At 54.4% G+C, this 14,660-nt stretch overlaps 1 protein-coding gene across 6 annotated transcripts in view; it reads left to right on the forward strand.

The window, feature by feature from the left end:
• Window positions 1-14,660, forward strand: part of SULF2 (sulfatase 2) — a 140,569-nt gene that overhangs the window by 106,713 nt on the left and 19,196 nt on the right. For all 6 annotated transcript variants that reach the window (XM_032605634.1, XM_032605631.1, XM_032605633.1 and 3 more), the window contains exons 6-11: window positions 1,502-1,652; window positions 2,803-2,978; window positions 7,127-7,255; window positions 8,671-8,727; window positions 9,901-10,030; window positions 11,941-12,133. In XM_032605634.1, coding sequence (XP_032461525.1) covers window positions 1,502-1,652; window positions 2,803-2,978; window positions 7,127-7,255; window positions 8,671-8,727; window positions 9,901-10,030; window positions 11,941-12,133 — 836 coding nt within the window. The remainder of the gene's footprint in view (window positions 1-1,501; window positions 1,653-2,802; window positions 2,979-7,126; window positions 7,256-8,670; window positions 8,728-9,900; window positions 10,031-11,940; window positions 12,134-14,660) is intronic.

Genomic DNA, 14,660 nt, shown 5'->3' on the forward strand with positions numbered 1-14,660 from the left:
GGGAGGGCGGCGAGGGGGGGTGGCCCTGCTCCTGGGATGTTCTACACGAGGGTCAGGCCCTAAGCCGGCCCGCAGGAGAGAACGGCGTTTCTCATAATCAAAGGAGGCCGCGGGCTGGCTTGGATTTAGCGGCAGGAGACCAGCCAGAAACTCAAGCGAAGTCCAGGAGGAATCTTATGACTCACCCCCGCTCTACATAGCAACAGTCTCCACAGCTATCAGGCTGCACCACAAGCTGACGTGTCCTTCCTTCTACCCCGGGGAGGGAGGGGCTGAGGTCCTGACGTAGGAAGGGAGTCTGGGGCCCTCCTACCCTCCCCCAGCCCCGCAGCCCTTGCCCCCTGAAGAGCCATCTCGAAAAGCTTTTTGTCTTCAAGCAGTGGAAACTTCCTCTCTTTGCGGCTTTGCCTGGGGAGGGGGTGGGTAAGACCTGAGGGGAGCCTGACCCTCAAGGATCACCAGACCCTTTGCGAGGGACACCCACGCCTTGTGGGGTTTCCCACTCCTGGAGCTCAAACCCCAGCTCTGCCTTTGGCAAGTCTGTCCCCTCACTGAGCCTCCGTGTCCGCACGTCTCACACAAGGAGAAGGAAAGCACCAGCTCCTAGGACTGTTCTGAGTATTAAATGAGATGATGTAGGCAAACCCTTCCGGGTGTGGCCAGTGCGTGGTCAGTGCCCATTCGGGGCTGGTCAGAGATTACCATGTATTTGTTCGTTCATCATGAGGCACCACAGCTGACCCCACAGCAGAAGTCACTCCAGTGACGGAGCCAGTGGCTCCACCGTCCACTCAGTGAGACCATGGGCAGGTCTCGGAACTCCTCTGACCCCGTTTCCTCTTTTGTAAATGGGAAATTAAACCACGCGGGAAGAATAGCTGTGACAGCTAAGTCAGAGAACGTGGCGTGTCCCAAATGGACACATTCAGGCACCGTCCTCACAGTTTTGCCTATTATGAACCTAATTTTTAACCAGTTTCCTTTTTTTTAACCAAAATCTATTGCAAAAGGAAATTCGGTAGTCACGCCTTAATTAACCAGGATAACTGCCACTTGCCGTCTACCCAAGGTAACTGAAAAGTAAATGCAGTGCTGTTAAATTAGAGTTGGGTGCTGTGCCCACAGGAGGCCCTGTCCTTCTTTCAAAAGGGAGGCGAGCAAATTCTAGAGAGGTGCTGAGGAGAGCCCGGCACAGACGGAGACTTCAGCCTTCACGTGGTGGGCGTGCTGACCGGGCTTAAACGGGAGGGACGTTCTCCCTTTGGGGCTCCAGGCTATCTACGGCTGTGCCCCCCAGTCTTCCCACGTGCATGCCCCGCATGTGGAGAGATGCTGACCTAACGTGGGGCAGAGCCCCCGACGCGCTGGCGTCCAGGTGGGGGCGGTTTCACCCCAGCGCGGGGAGGCTGCTCCCCTGAGGCGTGGGGGGACCTGGGGGCGGGGCCCAGGCACCCCCCCCACCCCCGGCCTGACCTGACCTCTGTGCCTGTCTGCCCGCCAGCACCCCGAGCTACAACTACGCGCCCAACCCCGACAAGCACTGGATCATGCGCTACACGGGGCCCATGAAGCCCATCCACATGCAGTTCACCAATGTGCTGCAGAGGAAGCGCCTGCAGACCCTCCTGTCCGTGGATGACTCCATGGAGACGGTAGGCTGCCCTCCTCCCGAGCATCCTAGGCACGCCAGGCCTGCAGCCTCCCTGCCCCTCCCCCCACACCCCTCCGAGCATCCTCGGCGGGAGAGGAACGGAAACAGAGGCAGAAGGCAAAGGCGCCGCCGTTCCAGGCCAGGGAAACAGCTCTGAGCAATCCAGACGAAACCCCTGCCCTCGGGGAACTTGTATTCCAGCTCTGATCTGTTCACTGTAGGAGCCGCCTGCAGCCCCGTACATTTCTTTAGCAGCTTTATGGGGCTACGGTTCCCATAGCACCTAGCTCACCCAATTCAAGTGTATGTGTCAGTGGTTTTCATATGTTGGCAGGGTTGTACGATCACGGTCGATTTTAGAAGTTCCATCACCCCGGAGAGAAACCCTGCTGCCCTTAGCCATTACCCCAGACTCCCCTCACCCCTTCGCCTTAGCCCCCTGCTCGTCTACTTTGTGTCTCTGTGGATCCTGGGTATTTCATGTAAGACGAGTCCTACAACATGTGGTCACTCGGTGTGGTGATTTCAAGGTTCATCCAGGTGGGAGCATGTTCAGCGCTTCATTTTTTATTATTATTATGGCTAAATAATACTCCATTGCATGGATATATTTCTTAAGTTTTATCCATGACTATTTAAATTCAGTAAAATACAACGAAATTTCAAATTTAGTTTCTCGGGTGCACTGCCCGCGTTTGAAGTGCTCAATAACCAAGTGTGGCTGGTGCCATAGGTGTCGACATCGCCGGCACTGAGGCCAGTGAATGAGGCCATTCACTCATTCACTCATTCACCCAACAGCATTTGTCGTGTGCCAGCACACATGGGACACAGCGGGGAATAAAATGACAGAGGTCCCTGCCCTGATGGGGCGTCCATTCTAATGCAGGGACGCAGTCCACGAATAAGTAGAAGAGAGGGAGGTGAGAAGTGCTGGGAAGACAAGTAAAGGGGGACAGGAGGTGGGGAGGCTACGGTGATGCATGGGTGAGCCCCACGGGCCCCGCTGAGAGGTGACAGTTTAGCGAAGACCCGAAGCCGGAGGGACAGGGGCCTGAGCCCCCCAGCACAGCATCGTGTTTTGGGACAGTGGGCCGGGCGCACTGCCCGCCTTCCCTCCGCGTGTCCTCACCACCCCGCCTGCGTTTCAGATTTACAACATGCTGGTGGAGACAGGTGAGCTGGACAACACGTATGTCGTGTACACCGCCGACCACGGCTACCACATCGGCCAGTTCGGCCTGGTGAAAGGGAAGTCCATGCCCTACGAGTTCGACATCAGGGTCCCGTTCTACGTTAGGGGCCCCAACGTGGAGGCCGGCTCGCTGTAAGTGCATCACCCACCCCTCCCCAGCACCCCAAAATCCCAGGGAGGCCTCCAGGCTCCACGGGCACCCAGATGGGCAGGCAGCAGGTAGCTCAGCGGCAGCCCCAAGCCACTCCCCGGGGCGGCACACAATTCGGGCGGGCGGACCTCGGTGCTGAGCGAAACGGTGGTGAGGCCACCCGGGGAGGATTGCATACCCCTCTACTGGGGAAGGAGAGGCCGGGAGCTGTTAGCACCTGTGAAAGCAGACTGTCCGCGGTGGGCACTGTGCCGGGGAATCAGGGACCTGGACTGTGTATGTGTCACCGCCAGTGCACGGGGATGCCACCTCGACTTCTCTCTGGCCTGAGCGGTCTTTGGGTCTGGAGGTTGTCAGGGAGGAGCCCGGCCATCTCAGCCCGGGCGGCGTCATCCGCCACAGCGCTAAGGGAAGCGGCCTCCCCCATCCTTCCTCGAGGGCCACGTGGGCCCTTGGCCAGCATTGTCCTTGGGTTAACCTTTGAAATGACATGTTCTGGCAGCAAAAATGCCGTGTCTGGGGCAGGGAGAGGTAGAAAGGCCAGGAATCACAGCAGCAGCGTCCTCGGCTGAGCCCAGACGTATGGAGACCAACTCGAACGTGTTTTGAAATGCAGATAAATCACCGTTCAGGTGCGCATCGGGTCTGACTTCCATCTGAGCCGAGAACACACGCAGGCACTGACTAGGCTTTCTTCAGAATTCCTCCCGAAAGGGCGTTGGTGGCGCCGTCTTAGGACCAAGATGTTCCCACCGCCTGGGATGTTTGGTGGAAATTCCAGAAAGCAGACAGTGTGAGCTCTAGCCCAGCCTCATCACTGTTCCTCTGCCAACCTCATCAAATCCCCGCCTGTCTGGATTTCAGGGCCCCGCCTATAATAATAGCTATTATAGCGATAGCTGTGCTGATCCATGCTGATTCTTCAGGCTTTGGTCTAAGCACTTATATCCAGGTAATCCACTTACGCGTGACAGCAACGCTATAAGGTGGATGCTGGTATCGTCCCTGTTTTAAACACAAGGGAACAGAGGCACAGGTTAAGTTGCCTGAGGTCACATGGCACAGAGGGGAAGGAGCTGGAATTCGTCTCAAAACTGGGACTTTGATATTTGTAAATGTTTTTCCTTTTTAGGTAAGAATATATATGACCATTAAAGTCACTGGGATTATTTGCTTTCGAAAAACGAAGGTGGACAGAACTATAATCCAGCATCTCTTATTGTATTGGTCAGCCTCAGAGTCTGTGATCTGGTTCTTAGGACCCAAAACCACAGAGAAAGAGAGTGCTACTCTCAGACTTGGGGCTGACAGCCAGGACTCCTTGAGTTGTGAACGGAAATGACTCTCAAAATGAACAAGGCAAATAAAATAAGATATGAGAAATGCAGTCACTAAAGTAACTGGAAAGTCCAAGGTTAGTGCTGGCTTCAGGTATGGTGGGATCCAGCAGTCACACAATGACACCAGGAAGCTCTCATTTTCCATCTCTCAGTCCTGCATCCTCTGAATTGGCTTCATTCTCAGGCCAGCTTTTCTCTCATGGTGGCAGGGTCACCACAGCCCCAGACTTTTAGGCCATTCAGCTTGGGAAATGGCCTAAAAGTGGTTTGAACGGAAGCCCTGAGGCTGACTCTCACTGCCCTGACTGGTCACGCGTCCATCCCCGAGCCAGTCACTGTAGCCAGGGTGATAGAAAACCTTGTGTGACCAGGCTGAGTACATCGGGTGGTGGAATCTGAATGGGGCCAGGTAGTGCCTCCAGAACTGGAAACTATTCCCACCAAGCAAGGTGTGGGTGCTGGGTGGGAAAAGCAGTCCTGTCCATCCCACCCAGCCTGGGGGCAGCAGGACCCATGGACGACCTCAGGTCAATCCAGCTGCTAGTTGCCAACATTCACCCTGGTGCCCCCTCACCCAACGGACTTTTCCAGCTCCCTCCTCCTGCCTGATTAAGTGGTCTGGTCACGCCTCTTGCTAGCTTCAAGCCCCTCCACCAGGCAGCTTCACCCACCTTCCCCAGCCTCACCCCCATGACCACCCCAGTGTCGCAGGAATGGGGACCCCTTCCAGAACCCAAGAGTGGGCTCTTGTCTAACACTCAGAAAGGAATTGTCCGAGGAGACACAGGTGCTGACAAGGCAAGAGAATTTATTGGGAAGGGGAGCCCAGGGGGAGAGCAGGAGGGTCAGGGACCCCAGGAAAACTGCTCTGCCACGTGGCTCACAGTCTGGGGTTTTACGGTAATAGGGTTAGTTTCCAGGTTGTCTCTGGCCAATCATTCTGACTCAGTGTCCTTCCTGGTAGCCCGCACATTGCTTAACCAAGATAGATTCTAGCGAGAAGGATTCTGGGAGGTTGGTAGGACATATGGACTGGCGTCTCCTCTCTCCTTTTGACTTTTCCCGAATTCTTCTGATTGGTGGTAGCGTGTCTGTTCCGCGTTCCTTACCAGGACCTCCTGCTGTAAGATAACTCATGCAAGTGGTTACTACCTGCCTGGTCAGGACAGGCGGTTTCAGTCAGTGGTTCCCCTGAAACCAGCACACCTGACTACCTGTCCAGTGTTCACAAGGTGCTGGGCTAGGGAGAGAGAGGAAGTGAAAGACATCCAAGACCCTCGGACCCAGGCCCTGCCCCCCAACCCCAGGGAACCAGACAGGGGCAGGGAGGGCACTGTGCCACCTTGATGGAGAATGTGTCCATGCGGCCATGATCCATCCAACCAGTGCAAGCCCTGTGCCGGGCACGGCCAGAAAGTCACTTAACCACCATGTCGGGAACACCCCATGTAGAAACAGGACATGGGAGAAGTGACAGACACATGGCAGCAGTAAATAACAAAACTCACTTAACACTGAGCACCTACTGTGTTCTCTAAGTGTAAAAGCCCTACAGATAGAGAAGTGAACAAGACAGACAAAAACGTCTGCCTTCCCATTAGATTCTAATTGGGCAATAGACAATCAACCAGATAAATGAGTAAAATACATAGTAAAATGCGAGGGTGACAAGGCTTCAGGAGCAAGACAGAGCAAAGAAGGGGCCGAGCATGGGGATGGGTGCAGTTCTAAATGGGGTCCTCAGGAAGGGCCTTGTGTCAGTAATCTGTGCTGTGTAACAAATCACTAGAAACTTAGCAACTGAAAGCAACACACGTGCTTTATCTCAGAGTTTCTGTGGGTCAGAAGTCTAGGCGTAGCTTAGGTCGGTCCTCCGCTTAGGCTGAAATCAAGGCATCAGCCAGGGCTGCTGTCTCATCTGGAGGCTCAACTGGGGAAGGACCTGTTTCCCCACTCCGGGGGCTGTTCAAGGGCAAACAGAGGACTTGAACTCACACAGCCTACCTCTCAGAGTATTCGGCAGGCGTCCTTGCTAGGGGCGAATTTACGGCAGCTTTCTTATTCAAAGCCAGCCGGGGGAGACAAAGAAATGAGGGAGGGACAGCTAACAAGACAGAGTCGTATGTCACGTGACATCACCTTGGTCTGACATCCCCATCACCTTTGCCATGTTCCAGCGGTTTGGCCCACCTTCAATGGGAGGGGATCGCAGGGGGGTGTGAACCCCAGAGCATGGGGATCTTGGGGCCACTTGGTAATCGTTGAGGGAAGAACTAAAGGTGGTGAGTGAAAGTGCTCACTGGAGTCTGGAGGAAGAACATTCCGGGCAGAGGGGACACAAGGACAAAGGCCCTGAGGCCAGACTGTTCTTGGCCTTCTAGGAACAGCAAGGGGGCCAGTGTTTGCCTCAGAGGTTCAGAGAAGGGTCCGGGGGAAGATCCAGGATTTGGGGTGTGTCTTAAAGGAAGGTGTCCTTTGTTCAGAGAGTGGGGGCAGGGAGGGCATTCCTGGCAGAAGAAACAGACAAGCAGAAGCCAGCTGGGGCCTGTGAAGTGCCGCCCCTGTGGTGGTGTGGAGGGTACAGGTTAGGGGTGGGGTTTAGCTGAATTGGGGCAGAGAGGGGAGCTTTGAGGGCTGAGGTACAGGAGAGTGACACGATCAATGGCAGCCTTCCCACCTTCAGGGCGTCAGCCCCTGGCGGTCTCCATCCCTCCGGCGGCCCCTCTCCCGAGGGAGGCTGGGTCATCACTGCCCAGGTGACTGAGTCCTGCTCTCCATGCCTCCCTCAGGAATCCCCACATTGTCCTCAACATTGACCTGGCCCCCACCATCCTGGACATCGCAGGACTGGACATCCCCTCGGATATGGACGGGAAATCCATCCTCAAGCTGCTGGACACAGAGCGGCCAGCAAATCGGTGAGGGGCTGGGGTGGGTGCTGGGGTACCGGGCATCCCGAACTGTATGAACTCATGGCCGAGCCGTGTGGGTCTGAGAGGGGGTATTTCCAAGGTCAGGAGCTGGGGCTCTGGGGCCCCCCATCCTGACCACTTAACCTGCCGTGGGAGAGAAGGAAGCCCCCTCTCTAAGAGTCCACCTTCCCAGCTGGAATATGGCCACAGTGACCAGTCGAGGACCCTCCAGAGCTAAAATTGTATAAAACTTGAAAAAATATCAACAGCAGTTAACACTAATTAAGCACGTACTATATGCCAGGCCTTTCCTATGCTTTGTAGGGGATTTTACCATTTTGATTTTCACAGTAACGCAGTGAGGTAGGCATTATTATGATCCCATCTTAGCAATTTGGAAATTGAATCCAGAGACGTCAAGTGACTTGTCAGAGGTCTCTTGGCAGGTCTGGACCCAACTCCAGGCATTCAGCCTCTAGGCTACAGCTAGAGTCTCTTAATCGCCATGCTCTAAGGCCGGATGGTATGATGGGAACATATTCCTAGGTGTGCTGGAGGCAGAAAAAAGAACAGTGATGGTGAGCAAAAACTAGGTGGGAAGGTGAGTCTGGCGGGGACAGGAAAGGAGGAGGACACTTTCACTGCTGCGGCAGCAGCGACATCTAGTGGCCACCAGTGCTACTGCCCACTGAGTTAGCCTCACAGCACTGACGCAGCCTCCAGCTTGTATCTCCTGCAGAGCTCAGCGGGTCCAGCCCTGATGGGCACTGTCTGTCCACATCCGATTGTCCTGTAGGAGGAACCACCTCTGTTGAGCCTCCTCCCTCTGACTAGAAGGTGTCATGAGCTGTAAGAGTACAAAATGGGCATGTTTTGGGGGGCGGGGATGCTGGGTTGGGAGCCAGGACACCCGGGAGTCAGGTGCGGGATGGAAGCTTCCTCTCTCAGCCTGAGGCCCCATCTGGGAAATGGAAATGATAGAGTGAAACTACATGAAATGCACACTTAAATTACACAAATCCAACTGCAGAGGATCAAAGAGAGAGAAATCCTGCCAAAACACAATGTAATTAACGTTGCATCTGGTGCTGAACTAAAGAGGAAGCGATCTCTTCCGACACTGGGGAACTGTTGGACTTCCTGGGAGGCGCGGAGACACGCACACACGACTGTGTGTGACTTAGAGCGACTTTGACCTGGGTCATTTCTGCCCCATGTACCTTCAGACCCAAGTCTCCGGGGAAATACAGCTCTGCCCTGGGGGGTGTGAGCATCCCCCGCTTGCCCCAACTGCCCCCCGGGTCTGTGCTGATTGTGAATCAAGGCTGGCTCTGAGCACCATCCCTGCCTCTGGGAGGACAGAGGGACACATGAGCCCCACACATTGACGAGAAGATGGAAGTGTGCTTTTTTTCCCCCAGGTTTCACTTGAAAAAGAAGATGAGGGTCTGGCGGGACTCCTTCCTAGTGGAGAGAGGGTGAGTGCCGGGGCCTGGAGGAGCTGCCCCAGGACGTTTGAGCTGAACAGCACCCGGGTAACCCCCTTCTGCCCCGTCCCAGGAAGCGCCTGGCAGCCCCACCTGCACCCATGATATTAAAGATCTCACTGTCGAGGGCAGGAGGGATCCCACTGCTATTATGACACCTTCCACCAGGGGCTGGGGATTTGTGTCCACAGCCTCCTGTATACAAGGAAGCCTGTTCGCTTTTCCTATGGTTGACATAGAATTTGCATCTGGAGGCCACCTGTGTCCTTCAGACACGTTTTGTCCTGTCTGTATAATGTCTCACATGCTTTTTAACTTATTGCCAACTCATGTAATTTGGGAGGATTTTTATAAAATGCCCATTTCCTTTTATTTCTTTTTTTGAATTTTATTTTATTTATTTTTTTATACAGCAGGTTCTTATTAGTCGTCCATTTTATACACATCAGTGTATACATGTCCATCCCAATCTCCCAATTCATCACACACACACCCCTGCCGCTTTCCCCCCTTGGTGTCCATACGTTTGTTCTCTGCATCTGTGTCTCAATTTCTGCCCTGCAAACCGGTTCATCTGTACCGTTTTTCTAGATTCCACATATATGCGTTAATATACGATATTTGTTTTTCTCTTTCTGACTTACTTCGCTCTGCATGACAGTCTCGAGATCCATCCACGTCTCTACAAATGACCCAATTTCGTTCTTTTTTATGGCTAGTATTCCATTGTATATATGTACCACATCTTCTTTATCCATTCGTCTGTCGATGGGCATTTAGGTTGCTTCCATGACCTGGCTATTGTAAATAGTACTGCAATGAACGTTGGGGTGCACGTGTCTTTTTGAATTATGGTTTTCTCTGGGTATATGCTCAGTAGTGGGATTGCTGGGTCGAATGGTAATTGTTTTTAGTTTTTTAAGGAAGCTCCGTTACTGTTCTCCATAGTGGCTGCATCAATTTACATTCCCACCAACAGTGCACACACCCTCTCCAGCATTTGTTGTTTGTAGAAAATCCCCATTTCTTAAGTCTGTTGACAATCAGAAGATGTGGCCCAGCTGGACCTGCATCGTCCATGGTGACCCTACACCAGGGCTGAGCGGGGCCGTGCACTCCTCCAGAGCTGGGCGGCCAGCCCCACTTCCACTCTCTGCCCCACAGCAAACTGCTCCACAAGAGGGACAGTGACAAGGTGGATGCCCCGGAGGAGAACTTCCTGCCCAAGTACCAGCGTGTGAAAGACCTGTGTCAGCGGGCCGAGTACCAGACCGCGTGTGAGCAGCTGGGGCAGGTGAGGGTGCTCGGCTGGTGCCCTGGGGCTGGGGAGGGTACCCCTGCCCTCCCTTCTTCCCTCCCAGTGGCCACCCCGGCTAACCACGACCCAGGCCTGCTCCTCGGCCTTCAGACCAGCGGAGCCAGTGGGGCCAGCGCCCCCGCTGACGTGTGAGACGCAGGGTGATGCCAGGTGGTACAGGCGACACTCAGAAAGTTCTTCCAATCCTGCTCACATTAGAGGCAAAGTCTCCTGGGGGTGCATGTGTGTCTTTAGCTGCTGTGACTCATGCCCGATCCCTCTTTAACAAAGACATAGCCACCCTCTGCACAATATTTACACAGTTAAATAACCACTTACATTGTATTCACTCTCCCAGAGCAGCATTGTGGCTGGTTTTCCACTTATAGAGGAATAATAGGAAATTACCTTTTTAAGTAAATAAGTTTAAGTTTTAAAAATGTGAATTGATTTCAAGAGAAATATTAAGGAAATTATAATCCAGGTAGTATTTAGAGGTAGCAGAAACTGTGACTCATGTTTCGGAGAGTCTGAACTTCCTGAGGAGGCCGAGGTGGGCGCTGGAGAGGAGAGGAGAGGGGAGGGGTGGGGGCAGAGCCTTGTAAAGAGGGACCCAAGCAGGAGGCGCGGTTCGGAGGTTGCAGGGAGGGGAGGGCTGACGAGCAAGCAGGGCAGACAGTAGGTGCTTCCCTGCCTCGGTCTGTGAGCTGGGACTTTGAGCTCGTCCACAGCGGCTCAGGCCTGAAGATTCATGCCTGTTTCACCAGTAAGAATAAGTAAAGCCAGGGCCTCCACATTCCATTTCTCATTAATAGACCAAGGCTGCCAAGGCCAGGGCATGAGCTGGGTGGGTCTCACAGGCTGCATCCAGGCAGCTCTGTCTTATCACTAGACTCAGAATTAGCACCCGCCTGTCCTCGTGGCTCTGCCCCCGGCCGCCCAGCGCTTGTTCACCACCCCCGACGCCTCCCCATGCTCTGGAGGGCATCTTGTCTGGGAAGTGCCTGTCTGTGCCACTGAGCAAGAGCTTTGGGTTACACTGGAGCAGCATTCAGTACTGCCTCTGTGGCCGGGCACGGTTCCAGGCACTGGGGCCCCAACAGCCTCAGATGCCCTGCACAGAAAGCCCTGCCCTCCTGGAGCTGATGATCTGGGCAGATCCCAGAAACGGTTCCGATTTCAGTTCTGAGCTACAAGAAATAAGCCGATGAGACCAAGGGGCCCTTTGTCCCCCTGGGATTGTTGTCGAATCCCCCTGCTGGCCCATCCCCCCTGCCTCCCTGCAGATGTAGGGTCTGGCAGTCCCAGGAAGGGGAGAGGGCAAGTATCGCCATCTTCAGAACAGATTATCTGAGCGCACTGCTTAACCCAAAGGAAAGGAGCGCCGGGGCTGGGTTGGGGGCCTAGACTGGCAGCGGAGGCATCGAGCCACGGCCCCCAGACTTACAGCTCTAGGTCCTCCAGGACCCCAGCCCAGCCCAGACATTCCCCTGCCGGCGGATGCAGTCACGGCCCTGCCCAACTGCCCTCCCTCCCCCAGCCCCCCAGCCCCAGTGCCACTGCCCGTCTCATGCTGCACCTTCCAGGAAGGCCCTTCCCTGCACACGAGCCGTGCCCTGCGGCCCCGGAGCTTCGCTTAGAGGGGTCTCCCTGTGACTGGGCTCACCCTCGGCCACAGCGCACCACCCTGGGTACCATTTCTGTGCTCCTCCCACGGTGGACAGGTGTCCATCCATGATGGAGCAGCTCGTTCCAATCACAGAGCCCGTTTGAGCCCGTGTCCAGCTAAGGCCGCTAGAGGGCAGTCTCCGGGGTGGACGGGAACGGTGGGGCAGCCGCCAGTCAGGAGAAGCGGCCGAGCAGGTTGGCCCAGGCCCGGAAGGCTGAGGACCCGGTGTGTCTTGCAGAAGTGGCAGTGCGTGGAGGACGCCTCGGGGAAGCTGAAGCTGCACAAGTGCAAGGGCCCCGCACGGCCCGGGGGCAGGGCCGTCTCCAACCTGGTGCCCAAGTACTACGCACAGGGCGGCGAGGCCTGCGTCTGCGACAGCGGGGATGAGCAGCTCAGCCTGTCCGGACGCCGGAAGAAGCTCTTCAAGAAGAGTACACAGGACGGGAGGGGAGGGGATCGGAGGGGAGGGACCGCACCTGGGCAGCCCTAGTAGTTCCTTCAAACGGATCCACATCCCACCCCTCTCGATCCACCCGTCCCAGGGGGCAGAGAGTAATAAGAAGGAAGATAAGTTGACTGTGTCCAGGGCCAAGAAGAGCAGGACCATAAAGAGAAAGTGAGGAGAGAGGGATACGGCCCCGGACCACGTGGTGGGGCCCCTCTGAGACTAGAAAGAAGCCCCCGGAGGGTTTTGAGCAGAGAGGCCGGGATCAGATTTGTGTTTTCAAAGGATCCCTCCAGCTGCAATCCGGGCACTGGACGGGTTCACTTGCAAAGTGGCACAAAATTTCGAGTCACCCAGCGTGCAGGCTCCCAGCCGAGGTTGGGCCAAGGTGGCGCTCTGCCTTCTCCCTTCAGCCCTCATGTCTATTTAGTGTCATGTTTGCGGTATTTCGTACCTTTTTTTGGTGACTTCCCTATCTAAAGTGGCCCCAAGGTGGCGCTGACATCCTGTGTCGGGTCCCCAAGCCCAGGGCGGCTGTGATGTGCTTTATGGAGGGGAACACGTAAGTGAGAAAGCTTCGTTCAGGCATGAGTCTTGGTGCTGCTGCCGTGAGTTCAATGTCGGTGAATCAACACGTGCGTTAAATCGGGTGTCTTTATTTTTTTTTATTTATTTACTTATTTATGTATTTATTTTTGGCTGCATTGGGTCTTCGTTGCTGTGCACGGGCTTTCTCTAGTTGCAGCGAGCGGAGGCTACTCTTCGTTGCAGTGCACAGGCCCATCACTGGCCGTGTGATGGCTTCTCTTGTTGTGGAGCACGGGCTCAGTAGTTGTGGCGCACGGGCTTAGTTGCTCCACGGCGTGTGGGATCTTCCCGGACCAGGGCTCAAACCCGTGTCCCTTACAGGCAGATTCTTAACCACTGCGCCACCAGGGAAGCCCAAATCGGGTGTCTTTAAACAGACATGACAGAGACACACATGCAGTAAGGCCCAGTACTGATGGTGGACAAGCGCAGGACTCTTACCCCGTATTTCCCCCAGGAGCACTGGTTCCACACTCGCTAGTTCAGCATCAAGGTGACGCTATAGAACAGGACCACCGCGAATGACGGGAATCGACTATACAGTTGACCCCGAACAATGCGGGTTTGAACTCCACAGGTCCGCTTGCACGTGGATATTCTTTGATAGTAAATACTACAGTTCTCCACTGTCTGTGGTTGGTTGAATCCACAGATGCAGAGGAACCACGGATACGGGGCTCTGACTATAAGTTATACACAGATGAACCCCACATTGTTCGAGGGTCAACTGTACTTTGCAAGGAGGAAGAGCCCCCCATCCCAACTGGAGAAGCTGCCTTAACCTTCACCCCTCCCCCCAGCAGGGGCTGAAGAAGGACAGAAAGTTAGAAAACCAGCCAGTAGAGGAGGGGAAGGGGGGACCTGGCTGCAAGACTCAGCTGTCACACTGGGTAGTCATGACCCCGTTCTGAGGGTCAGCTCCCCTGGGAAGCACGCTCCCCGCCGAACGTTCAGATGAGGATGCGCCTGGGCTTTGAGGATGCTTGGCAGGTTGCTGGGTGCCAAGGACTCGGCGTCAGTGAGATCCAGTCCCCTGGCTAGCGCGTCTTGCTCCCTGACCTAATGGGAGCCAAAGCCTAATTGGAGATTTTAGTTCTGTTTTCTTTCATCGTGGTACAGTATGCATTATCTAACACTTACCGTCTTAACCGTTTTTTAAGTACGTTGACATCGTTGTGCAACCATCATCACCATCCATCTCCAGAGCTCTCTTTATCTGGCAAAACTGAAACTCAGTACCCATTAAACAACAACTCTCCATCATCCCTCCCCTGGCAACCACCCGTCTGCTTTCTCTGAATTTGACCGTTCTAGGTACTTCACATAAAGCAGAATCACACACCGTTTGTCCTTTTGTGACTGCCTTACTTCACGTGGCGTAATGTCCTCAAGGTGCATCCTTGCTGTAGCCTGTGTCAGAATTCCCTTCCTTTTTCAGGCTGAATCAGATTCCCTTGTAGCCTAATTAGAGACTGGGTGTCTGACGACAGACTGAGGTCTCTTCCTGTCTTTGCAGAGGACACCTTCGTTACAGAGCAGGTGTGTCTCCATAACAACTCGGCTGCTGCCCCAAGTGGCGCATCCCAACTGATGAGCCCCCATTATAATTCCTCACAAGCTGAGTAGTAACTACTAAGCTAATCTTTTTTTAGCGGATAAAATGATTGGTTGAATTACACAGCTAACATCTTGCTTCAGCATATGGCACACTGGGTAATGTTTAAGTAAGACAAGAACCTGCAACTCAGTTAAGCCTTTTTTTTTTTTTTCCTATTAATTCTTAGAGGAAAGAAAAATGCACCTAAATAACCGAGAGTCGGCTCAACCCAGGCCCTCCTGGGAGGACGGTGTGACATCACAGCCCTGTCTGATACGCCCCTCACAGCATCCTGGGAGCAAGGCGAGGGTGGCTGCTCACAGCAGAC

Source organism: Phocoena sinus, chromosome 15 (assembly GCF_008692025.1).
Source record: "Phocoena sinus isolate mPhoSin1 chromosome 15, mPhoSin1.pri, whole genome shotgun sequence".
In the NCBI taxonomy this organism is placed as follows: Eukaryota; Metazoa; Chordata; class Mammalia; order Artiodactyla; family Phocoenidae; genus Phocoena; species Phocoena sinus.